At 34.8% G+C, this 12,127-nt stretch overlaps 1 protein-coding gene across 1 annotated transcript; it reads left to right on the top strand.

Annotated features, from left to right (window-relative positions):
• The first annotated feature begins 1,729 nt into the window (after nucleotides 1-1,729).
• Nucleotides 1,730-10,582, top strand: LOC131631809 (ISWI chromatin-remodeling complex ATPase CHR11-like). Its single transcript, XM_058902582.1, has 25 exons — nucleotides 1,730-2,046; nucleotides 2,124-2,252; nucleotides 2,345-2,451; nucleotides 2,808-2,911; nucleotides 3,704-3,801; nucleotides 3,936-4,115; nucleotides 4,212-4,433; nucleotides 5,422-5,556; nucleotides 5,647-5,929; nucleotides 6,024-6,097; nucleotides 6,208-6,428; nucleotides 6,520-6,607; nucleotides 6,988-7,081; nucleotides 7,172-7,360; nucleotides 8,065-8,096; nucleotides 8,197-8,273; nucleotides 8,385-8,474; nucleotides 8,562-8,631; nucleotides 8,713-8,767; nucleotides 8,866-8,924; nucleotides 9,004-9,169; nucleotides 9,420-9,598; nucleotides 9,730-9,948; nucleotides 10,035-10,130; nucleotides 10,215-10,582. Exons 1-25 carry the CDS (start codon nucleotides 1,843-1,845, stop codon nucleotides 10,230-10,232), a joined length of 3,189 nt encoding a protein of 1,062 aa, XP_058758565.1. The 5' UTR covers nucleotides 1,730-1,842; the 3' UTR covers nucleotides 10,233-10,582.
• The last annotated feature ends 1,545 nt before the right edge of the window (nucleotides 10,583-12,127 follow it).

The following is a 12,127-nucleotide window of genomic DNA, read 5'->3' as shown; positions in this document are numbered from 1 at the left end:
TTAAAGTATTTATTTTCAAGGGTTATGATGCACCGACTGTGTAAAAAATTTTACACTGACAGTGCACTACCTTTAATCTCTTATTATATATTTAAATTATTTTGAACTATATATTTTAGATCATTTTCCGTCATTTCTAAATATATAAAATTTAAATTATTTAAATTATATTTTAGATCATTTAATTTATATTATATAATTTAAACTATATATTTTTCGAGGTGGTGTCTAGGGTGAACCATCATTTAAATGGTTCACCATGAACCATAATTAAATGCCATTAGATCTTGCATAATATTAGATTATACTGTATACTTCTCTATACACAATTTGTCCTCCTCGTTTCTATTATTCTTTTTTTTCTCTCCTCTCTTTTTCAAAGAAAATCCTAAAGATCAAAATGCTCCAGAAAAAATATATTCAAAATCTCAAATTTAAATACTTTGATTAAACAAATTATATAATAACTGAATTATATCAACAAAATATCTGACTGAAAACACTTTCTTTTCCAACTCTTTTCATTAATAAAGTTTTATTTTTCAAAACAGAATGCATATTACATCAGTGGAAACTGAATTCAAACATTGCATTCATCCACAACATAAAAAAACAATAAAGCAATAGGATAATATGTTTTCTTCCCAATAAAACAAACTCACTTTACAATATGCAGAAACCTAAAAACAATTTATCACAAGAAAAAGAAAAAACCTAATTTAGATGATGGTGATGGAGATGTGAAAGGGGGAATTAACGGGTTGTTATGATACACAAATTTCATAGAACCATCTTTATGGATCATTATCAATGACTGTAATTGAAAGTAGTAGTTTATTGGAGAACTATATGTCTAAAAGCTAACATAAATCTGCACAATTGAGTAACGACATTTTTGGTGCTCAAATACAATTTTTTTGGATTAGAAAATGGTAAGACGGGGAGGGGAAATTTTCAGAAGGAAAGACGCTAAATTATACGCTTGAGTAGCTACCAAAGAGTGCCAATATTTCAGTTTGATATGATGAAAAAAGGAAAAAATTATTGGCTGTGTACCTCTATAGTAAGATCTAATAAGGTTGGTTAATCTAACGGTGGTTACTAATGGTAATGGGTGAGGGGTTTAATTAGACCCTCACCCTAGAAGCAACCATTTTTCGAACTATAATTTTTTAAAAATAAAAATTGTAGAAACAGTTTCAGCATAAGTCGAACTAGGCCATCACATTTACCCCATATAACACTTACCCCTAGACTAATGATACAGGTTGTTACAAATTAAGCAAATATTATATTTATTATTTATTATTTATTATTTATTTTCTATTAATCTATTTTACCGATTTTGTCCTTACTTTTTGAGGCCATGAACCGTAAGTCTGGTTGCTCTGGTCCAAAGTCAGCCGTGATCTTTTGAGAAATAAAATTATATTATAAAAAAATAGGGTAAAATATATAATTTAGGGGTTTTGGCAAGATAAATACTCGCGCTGTTGGCATTATCAAATTATCGAGGGGTGCCAAGTATTAGTGGGGTTGATAAGTTAAATTTCCACTGTTGAGGAACCAAAAATTGGGCCTAAATCAAAGCAATGCAAGCGGGAAAATATGGGTTCCACTTCAACACCATGGCGCGAAATATTCGTTTCACTTCCACGTCACCACTACTCTAAAAAAACACTCACACCGTTTCCCTGGAACCGCAAGATCACACGGCTATAAATCCCTAGAATCTACAACCCTTTTATTCCTTTCCACTCTTTCACGCTTTGAAATAAAAACTCGCTCGCGCTCCCTCTTTTTGGCACACTCGCGACGAAACCCTCGATCTGAAAAAACACCATGGGTAGAACTTCCAAATCTCAGCCTTCAAGCGCCTCCAATTCCGAGGAAGAAGAAGAAGAAGAGGTTGAGAACGTTAACGACCAGATCGATGAAGACGATGACGAACTCGAAGCCGTTGCTCGTTCCGCTAGCTCCGACGATGATGACAATGTGCCGGATGAAGATGAAGCCGGCGAGTACGCCGAAGATGATGATAATCAGGTAAACGTAAAAATCAGAGCCAGCATTTAGATCATTTCGTTTCTTAAATGTTTATCTTATATTTTTCGTTGTTATAGGATGAAGGCAATGTTAATCCTGAGATTAGTAAGCGTGAGAAAGCTAGATTGAGGGAACTGGAGAGGTTGAAGAAACAGAAGATTCAGGAGATATTGGATGCGCAAAATGCGTCTATTGATGCTTCCATGGTGCGTGTGTTATTGGATGTAGTAGATGATTTTTTTTTTTTTGGTTTATTGTTGATTTAATTTTGAGTTAGTGTTTGTTACTTTTGTTGTAGAACACTAAAGGGAAAGGACGATTGAAGTATCTGTTGCAGCAAACTGAGCTGTTTGCTCATTTTGCAAAAAGTGAGGAAGCTTCGTCTCAAAAGAAGACTAAGGGAAGGTACTTTCTGAAGATTAATGGTTACTGTGTTGCAATTTGTCTCTTCTTTTTTGTTGTCTTAGTGAGTTTTAATTGTATTGAATATTGATGATTGTTCTTTCGTGTCTATGCAAGTTATTTCAAGGGTTTGTGAAATTATACCTACCTATAAAACTGTCGAAGTAAACTAGCTATAACTATTTGATGTTGGACAGTTTTACTACTTCCAAAGTGTTTTAAATTGAATTCTGTATAAGAATTGTTAGAAATAGAATGGCTAAGCTATGTATTTCTACCGGGGGGTGAGCAAAAGTAGGCAACTGTTTTCTCTAGTGTCATATAACTTATATTGAACTCAATGTTGTTGTTCATTTAAGGGGACGCCATGCATCAAAAATTACCGAGGAAGAGGAAGATGAAGAATACCTTAAAGAAGAAGAAGGCGGTTTAGGAAATACACGGCTGGTTACTCAACCCTCATGTAAGCTATTTTTTCTTTTGTATGTTCATGGGTGCAGTGTGAGTAGCTTTCTTCATGTCTATGATAGCATATGCTTGAATTCATTTCTCACATTTCCTTGATTTTCTTTTTAAAATATTGGAATATCTGCTTCCTGTCATGCTATTGGTTGAGGGTACACTCTTATGCATGCCATTTTGGTTATTTTTTTCCTGTGCTGGAAGGATTGCATTTGAACTGGTTGGTTTCTCATTGGGGTTCATGTGTTCTTTGGTTGAATACATCTTGGATGTTTTTATGGCATGTAATGTTGTTATTGTGCACCAATCATTGTCTCAGTAGCTGGCCATTGTAGAGGTCTTTGCAGCATTACATTTTGCTGTACAGTTTTGAAAATGTTGGAAAACTTTAAATACCCTTTACATTTAGGGTTTCAGCAGTATGTTTTGGGGGTAATTTGGGGTTTTTGTGAAAAAGAAGGCAGAGAAGATATACAACTTTAGTAGTTGTGGACGTGATAATAAGGAAGACTTAAACCATTAAGAGGATGGTCGATGATTATACATTTTTTTGTTTGTTTTATTGACTGTTGTTGTTTTTACTGTATGTTTTGCCCAAGTCCTGTCTTTTTTCTTGTTAATTACGAATGTCATCACATTTGAGTTTTTGGGGTTGGACGGAATGCACCATTATTCACTATCTTGACTTCAATTTTGAGCGGTGCTCATCTAATGCTTGGATTTTTTCTATTAATATTTGGCATTTTTTAAATTTTGGTTCATACAAATGTGAAATTGATTATCTGTTCATCAGGCATCCAAGGGAAAATGAGGGATTACCAACTTGCTGGGCTAAATTGGCTCATACGTTTGTATGAGAATGGCATAAATGGAATTTTAGCAGATGAAATGGTATGCATTTGTTTGTAGTCTTAGACGTCTCATTTAAATATCTGTACAACATAATTTCCCTACAGCATGTAATGTTGATGAAGTATGGGTTCATTTTTTAAACTATGATGAATAAATATGGTGTTGATTTGCAGGGGCTTGGCAAAACTTTACAAACTATATCTTTGCTGGGCTATTTACATGAGTTCAGAGGAATAACGGGTCCACATATGGTGGTTGCTCCAAAATCTACTCTTGGAAATTGGATGAATGAGATTCGACGCTTTTGTCCTGTTTTACGGGCAATAAAGTTCCTTGGTAGCCCTGATGAAAGGGTAAGACTAGCTTAGCTGAAGTGAATTATTTTGTCAAGGTTTTGATTGGTACATGGTTTTGACACTTTTTTCTCTGATTGTTCTGAATAACTACAGAAACATATAAGAGAGGACCTATTGGTTGCTGGAAAGTTTGATGTAGTTGTGACTAGTTTCGAAATGGTAATCAAGGAGAAGACTACATTGCGTCGGTTTAGTTGGCGTTACGTTATTATTGATGAAGCCCACAGGATCAAGAATGAGAACTCCCTCCTTTCCAAAACAATGAGATTATATAATACTAATTACCGACTCCTTATAACTGGCACACCACTGCAGGTATGACATATTACTGTAACTATCATGTATGATGGTATTGTAATCTTAATGAATATTTTCTTTAAATCTACAACTTATTTGATTTATTGGCCTCTTAACATGGAAACGGTAATGTACCAGATCTTGTCTAATTGAATTTATAATGAACTCATTTTTGTAGCGTTTATAAGTTATATATTTTCTTGGTCTTTGTTGTTTAGGTTCTAAGCCGGACTATTTATATACTTTTCATTTGCTGTAGACTGTAGTTGGTTGAAAAGTTATGAATATTATCCCTCTACACTCTTGTTACATGTTCTGTATATATTTTTTTGGTTTCACATCCTTAGTTACTGCACTCTTTCTTTCAATGTGAGAGGGATATATTAGGCAAGAATATGTTGGTTGTAATTGTCTTTGTATAGGGAATTGAAACCCTTTTTGTTAAAGGAAAAGTCTTTTTTTGGTACAAAATGTTTGCATCTAAAAGGGAAAATCCTTTTTATTAAAGGAAATAAATATTGTCACACATCTTTAATTAGAAAACAATCTGAATCATTAGATATAATTAATTTTTATATGATGGTCATAATTAATTGTTCTTACTTCTCACCATAACAAAGTGTTCTTACTAGAGCTTGAGTGGTGCATTGTGGCATTACACTGTGTTCATATACGTGAAACAGGGATTCACTGCTTTGAGTTTTTTCTCTTTTTAAAATAAAGTCCAAACCACACTATTGACTTTCGTCATTTGTTCACCAGTTTACAACTAGTTGAATAGCATTACTGCTTCACATTGTTGATTAGACCAACCTAGGGTCCAATCCACGGTTGAACCAGTTGGCTGGCCAGTCCATCTTAGTTTTCCTTACACTGGGTTGAACATCACTTGCACAGTAATAATTTTGAACTAAATGCTTTGAGCCTTGAAGTCTGGGTTATTTCATTTCCTTTGTTCTATCTGTACTAATTGTGCTAAAACAGTTGAGTATCTTTAATGTTGCAGAACAATCTTCATGAACTTTGGTCTCTTCTCAACTTTCTTCTGCCTGAAATTTTTAGTTCTGCTGAAACTTTTGATGAGTGGTTTCAAATCTCTGGTGAAAATGACCAACAGGAGGTTGTTCAACAACTACACAAGGTAAGCCTCAAACCTTTGATTGTTTAATGTCTCTTATAAGCATATGATAATATGGTACACAATAATTTTTTTATTATGTGTATATTTCAGGTCCTCCGGCCATTTCTTCTCCGGAGGTTGAAATCAGATGTTGAGAAAGGGTTGCCACCGAAAAAGGAAACCATTCTCAAAGTAGGCATGTCCCAGATGCAGAAACAATATTATAAGGCATTACTGCAGAAGGATCTTGAGGTTGTAAATGCTGGTGGAGAACGGAAACGTCTTCTAAATATAGCAATGCAACTTCGTAAATGTTGCAATCACCCATATCTTTTCCAAGGTGCTGAACCTGGTCCTCCCTACATAACAGGGGATCATCTCGTTACAAGTGCTGGTAAAATTTGTTTCCTTAAGAAATTCCTATTTGTCCTTTTCAAACTGATCATTAGTAGGAAATTTGTTCTTTTTCTAAAAAATATAATTTACAGGCAAAATGGTTCTAATGGATAAATTACTTCCCAAACTAAAAGAGCGGGATTCTAGGGTCCTAATATTTTCACAGGTCAGTTTGATGTAATAATTAGATTCTCTTTTGCAATGAATGGCTAATTTTATGCAGCTTGGGATCGTATCCATTTGTGCTTAGTTATATATTTTTTTGCTCTTCCTCAGATGACTAGGCTGCTAGACATACTTGAAGATTATTTGATGTATCGTGGATACCAATATTGTCGCATAGATGGAAATACCGGCGGAGATGACCGTGATGCTTCCATTGAGGCTTTTAATAAACCAGGAAGTGAGAAATTTGTCTTCTTGTTATCCACTCGAGCTGGAGGTCTTGGTATCAATCTTGCTACTGCTGATGTTGTCATTCTTTATGATAGTGACTGGTGAGTTTTTTGACTGGCTATGTCAGTTCTTATTTGCATCGGTGCTTTAAGTTCACAATTGATTGATTGTTTAATATTTGGGCTGTAACAGGAACCCACAAGCTGATTTACAAGCTCAAGATCGAGCTCACAGGATTGGTCAAAAGAAAGAAGTTCAAGTTTTCAGATTCTGCACTGAGGTTTTGTAACAATCTACTTTGCTACACGTTTCTATCTTGTAATCACGAGTGCAAGCTCTCACACATACAACAGGACACTGACCTGAGGATAGTGGATACAGAAAATTCCATGACCGGACAAAACTAAATATATTATATAAAATTAATATCACTGCAACATAAGAAAACACCCTAAATTCAATGACTCATGTTCCATAAATCAGCATTGGTCATTGTAGGTACAGTAAAATATTTATATTGAAGTTAAAACTTGAACTAATTGAAAACTGTAATCCCAAACTTTTCTAAGGTATTAGACAAGGTGTGTTTGGGCAGCCATTTGAAAGTTGGTGTTTGCTAGTTCTTATTTTCTCTGTGACAATATTCATTTAATTGTACAGTATACGATTGAGGAAAAAGTCATTGAAAGAGCTTACAAAAAGCTTGCACTTGATGCTCTGGTGATTCAGCAAGGGCGGTTAGCTGAACAGAAGAGTAAGGACTTTCAGTATGATTTGTTTTCATTACAAAATTCTTTTATACACATGCATTGTATGATATGGTGTAATTGGTTTATGTATGCAGCTGTTAATAAGGATGATTTGCTTCAAATGGTTAGATTTGGTGCTGAAATGGTTTTTAGTTCCAAGGACAGTACAATTACAGATGAGGATATTGACAGAATTATTGCCAAAGGAGAGGAATCAACAGCCGAGCTTGATGCTAAGATGAAGAAATTTACTGAAGATGCAATCAAATTCAAGATGGACGACAGTAAGCAAGAACCTTAAAATAAGTTTTACACACAATAGTTTAATCTTTTCTATTAAATACATTGTTTGTATACACCCTTTAAAGTTTATTGTTTTTGCTTCTATGCTTGTGCTCTGATCATTTAAGAAATTGAAAATAATCTTTGTTGAAGTGGAGTTTTCAATATGCGGTTCATCTGTCTTGAGCTATATATCCTTAAGAGAGAAAAATGAACCAAGTAACATGTCATCATTATTTCATGTATTAATTTTGATTCTATACACAATAAACCTAAAGCTACACATGGGAGTTTGAAGTTTTACTAATATTATTGAAAATTATGCCTTCTTTGCAGTCCCGCCTCTAGCTGCTAATTGTGGCATTTGGGTTGGCTTAATTGCACCCTTCAACACCTTCATCGTGTTGGGTGTGAAGAGGTGGATTTAGTTCCAAATTGTCTAGAGATATGGTCTGTGTATTATTTGGGAGGTCCCCATTTTACAAGCCGGTTTTTGTATGGTTGAGTTAGGCCCAATCCAATTTCTATATAATGTTTATACTTTTCATTTTATGGCGCTTCTAAGTTGCTTGATTTTGACGGCTTAGATACAATTCTGTTGTTTCATTTATACAGAAGTCTCTGGCTCTTGTTTTGCAATTTAATGCATTTTAACTTCTATGCAAGTTAGAAGTTATTACTAATATTACTATTTTTAATTTTGTAGCCGCTGATTTGCTTGATTTTGATGATGAGAAAGTAAGTTGACATTTATCTTTTCTACTCCTTGTGGCTCTTTTGCATCAATTCCATTTTTTCCTTTTTTAACCAACATCTGTTCATATTTCTTTCAATGAAGGATGAAAACAAAGTTGATTTCAAAAAACTTGTGAGTGATAACTGGGTTGAGCCATCAAGAAGAGAACGAAAGCGAAAGTAAACACCGCCCTTTGTACTGTATATTTGATTTAATTATTTGTTCATTTTTTTTCACAATATCTGATTTATAATTATTCTTTTGGGGGATTGTTGCACTTTTGCTTCTAGTTACTCAGAGTCTGAATACTTCAAACAAACAATGCGCCAAAGTGCTCCTACAAAACCAAAAGAACCCCGGATTCCTAGGATGCCACAATTGTAAGCTTCTCATCATAACAAATATTTTCTTCCGTATGAAGTACACTGCTAATTTTCCTGATAATTTTTAATTCTGTTTTCTTTCAGGCATGATTTTCAGTTTTTCAACACACACAGGCTGAGTGAGCTGTATGAAAAGGAAGTTCGTTATCTAATGGTGGGTAACATAGGCTCATTTGCATTTTCATGTTTATCTCAGTCAATGTGTTGGTATTGATATTGTTTAACAAAATTTCAGCAAGCACATCAGAAGAATCAGGTCAAAGACTCCATAGATGTTGATGAACCGGAAGGTAGCTAAGCACCTATGGGCTTAGTCTTTCACTTTAATATTTGTATGTAAATGTAAATATTTAGTTAATTTATATCGGCATGCTTGTTGAATATTTAGAGGGGGGAGAGCCATTGACTGCAGAAGAGTCTGAAGAAAAGGAGCAGCTGCTAGAGCAGGTAAGCAAATTTGTTTATAAACTAGGCTTTAATACAGATCTGTATATATAGTTTTAATTCTGGTATTTTGTTAACATAGGGATTTTCGTCATGGAGCCGAAAGGATTTTAACACTTTCATTAGAGCATGTGAAAAATATGGCCGAAATGATATTACAAGTATTGCTTCTGAGATGGAAGGAAAGACAGAAGAAGAAGTTGAAATATATGCAGAAGTTTTCAAAGAGCGATACAAGGAATTGAATGGTAAGTTGCTGAGAACATTAAAACGTGAATATTTTGCAGTAGTAGAAATTTTTTGAATGAGATTAGAAGACTGCAAATTATTCAAATCCCTGCCTAATACTAGTAACTTTAGTTTTGCTTGATTGATAGGCCAATAACTCTGACATGTTTGATATCAGTGGTGGTTTTTTGAACTGCCTTCAGCCATTGGCAACATTTCTTAAAATATAAGGGTTTCCTTATTTATAATATTTTGATTTAATGTCTGTAGATTATGATAGAATTATTAAAAACATTGAAAGAGGGGAGTCAAGAATAGCTCGGAAAGATGAGATCATGAAAGCTATTGGAAAGAAGTTGGACCGCTACAAGAATCCTTGGCTAGAGTTGAAGATACAATATGGACAAAACAAAGGGAAATTATACAATGAGGAATGTGATCGATTCATGGTATGGGTTTAATAAATTTTTTTATTTTCATAGTAGTCTATTCTTATTGAAATCATTTATACCCAGTTGCTTATTTTGTCTGGTTTTTTCAAGAGTTCTTACATTATATTACTGTGCAACAAAATTTGCAGATATGCATGATTCACAAACTTGGCTATGGGAATTGGGATGAATTGAAGGGGGCATTTCGGACGTCACCCTTGTTTCGTTTTGACTGGTTTGTGAAGTCGCGCACAACTCAGGAACTAACAAGGAGATGCGACACCCTCATTCGGCTGGTGGAAAAAGAAAATCAAGAATATGATGAAAGGGAGAGACAAGCTCGTAAAGAAAAGAAACTTGCCTCCAAGGTTTGTACTTAAGTCCCCCTTGTTTTTCCTACTGAGTTTCTTAACTCATATTGATACTGTTTCTAAGTTTTCTACAAACCTTTCAGAGTTCAACTCCATCAAAGCGTGTCTTGCCAAGACAGGCAGAGAGTCCATCTCTGAAGAAGCGGAAGCAGTTAACTATGGATTACTATGTCAACTCGGTATGTCTTTTGTAAATGTATTGTATATTCCATCTTTATTATTAATGTTTGGTATTTCACTTAAGGAGATTGCTTTTGTGGCAGGGGAAGAAAAAGAAATAAAATTGGCGTATACATTACAACCTGGTAAAGGAGCGGTTGTTCCTAGGTTGTTGTTGTAGGGTGCCTTGCCAAGTTCAGTGCTAGAGGCTTCTACCTACACCCCAGTGTTACTTTTCACAACTACCCTTTCTACATTCTTCCGCGTAATGTAACCTTAGGTTTGTTGAGGAAGATTTATAGATGAAATCAAACTGTTAGATTTTGAATGCCCAGTTTATTAAATGTAGGCAGTTTATTTTTTTTGTAAATCCAACTGGTTAGATTTTAAATGACCGGTTTATTAACTGCAGCCGGTTTATTTACTATGTAGTATTATCCGATTCTTTATATACCCTATTATGAAGTTCTAACCAACTAAGCATCGGTTATATTTTTTGTTGATGATAGAGTTCAGGCATACTTTTTAAGCAAAACAAATTATATGTTAGCCATACTTTCATACTATTTTTTCTCAGCGTTAATGTCTGCCCTCTGAGAAGTTCCTTCAATCTGCGCAACTATTATGTTTACTTTTTATTTGTGCATTTGGTAAGAAACTGTGATTTCCACTTCTGTTTGTTAGGATTGCAAAATATAGTAATATATAAAAGAATAGCTGTTAAAATGAAAGGGAAAAAACATTATGCTTCTATTTGTCAGGTCAGCCAACTATAGAAGTACTTTTTTTTTTTTGGTATTGTGAACATATTGATTACTATTGCAGATGAGTGTGTACGATTAGATCTGTTAAATGGGTCGGCCTGACCCAGTCTGATGGGCCAATATATTTAATTGGGTTGATCTGGTCCAGCCTGATTGTTTAATGAGCTATATAAAATTAGTCCGATCCATTTTTCAAAGGGCCGTGTGGTCCGATGAGTTAGTTCGGCCCATATTGAATGTAATGGATAAATGAAACATAACATAAAAAGAGAGTCATCATAAACGTATATAAGTGATGTTTAAAATATTTATCCATAAATATATATGAATACCACAAAAACATGTAAAATTACAAAGTAACTTAATATTATCACCAATACTTATCAAATTTTCTCTTCATCTCACAACCATTTCCTTGATCACATCATTTTGAAAATATATCTTCATCCTCTTATCTAAATCTTTTTTCTCCAAAATTTACCAATTTTTTAATGGGTCAGTCTGAAGTCCGTTTGGTCCGGTCTGACCCAGCCCATAAAAACATAGGCCCGATGGGCTGACCCAAAAAGACAGGATCGTGTTTTTTGAAGGTATTTTGCGGTCCGGTTCGTGCTAAATTGTTGGGCTTATGGGTCGGCCCGATGGACCGAGCCCATTTTGACATCTCTATGTACAATGGATGGCTATGGATGGCTTGAGTCAACACGTTGAAATTACGGTACACAAGTAGACGATCTATGTCAACATGTCGAAGAATGGCAATCTACTGATGTATTTCTCGTTGTAGTGTTTGTTTTTATAATTACTTTTAACACATAGATACTCGTAGGGTCGGGATTCCTACCATTGTTGACATGCAACTATGATATGATTGACAAGGAGCTTTGTACTGGTTAAAAACTACATGTATGCGTATTCCTCCTGTAAGGGTAGAAAGATTTAGAGGTTTTAGTAAGCATATTATACTGTAGGATGGTTAGGGTCTGCCCTCGGCGACGAGAAGCCCTGTGTGATGGTGTTTTACGTTGAAGCTCTGTGTGATGGTGTTTTCAGTGGTTTTAGGAGTCCTGCTTATGTAAGGTGAGAGACTCTAGGATGATTGATGTGTTTAGGTACAAGCTTCTAGGGAGTGTGATGATCTTGCTAAGCGCTATGCTCTAGGGTGTAATGATTTGTCCTTCCTTCCTTCAAGGGAGGAATATTTATAGAGATTCTTTGAACTTAGAGTTTGAATAATTATGAGTGGCGGCAAC

The sequence above is a fragment of the Vicia villosa genome, linkage group LG1 (assembly GCF_029867415.1).
Source record: "Vicia villosa cultivar HV-30 ecotype Madison, WI linkage group LG1, Vvil1.0, whole genome shotgun sequence".
NCBI lineage: Eukaryota > Viridiplantae > Streptophyta > Magnoliopsida > Fabales > Fabaceae > Vicia > Vicia villosa.
The sequence above is the reverse complement of the archived record's forward strand: the minus strand, read 5'-3'. Positions and strand labels throughout refer to the sequence as shown.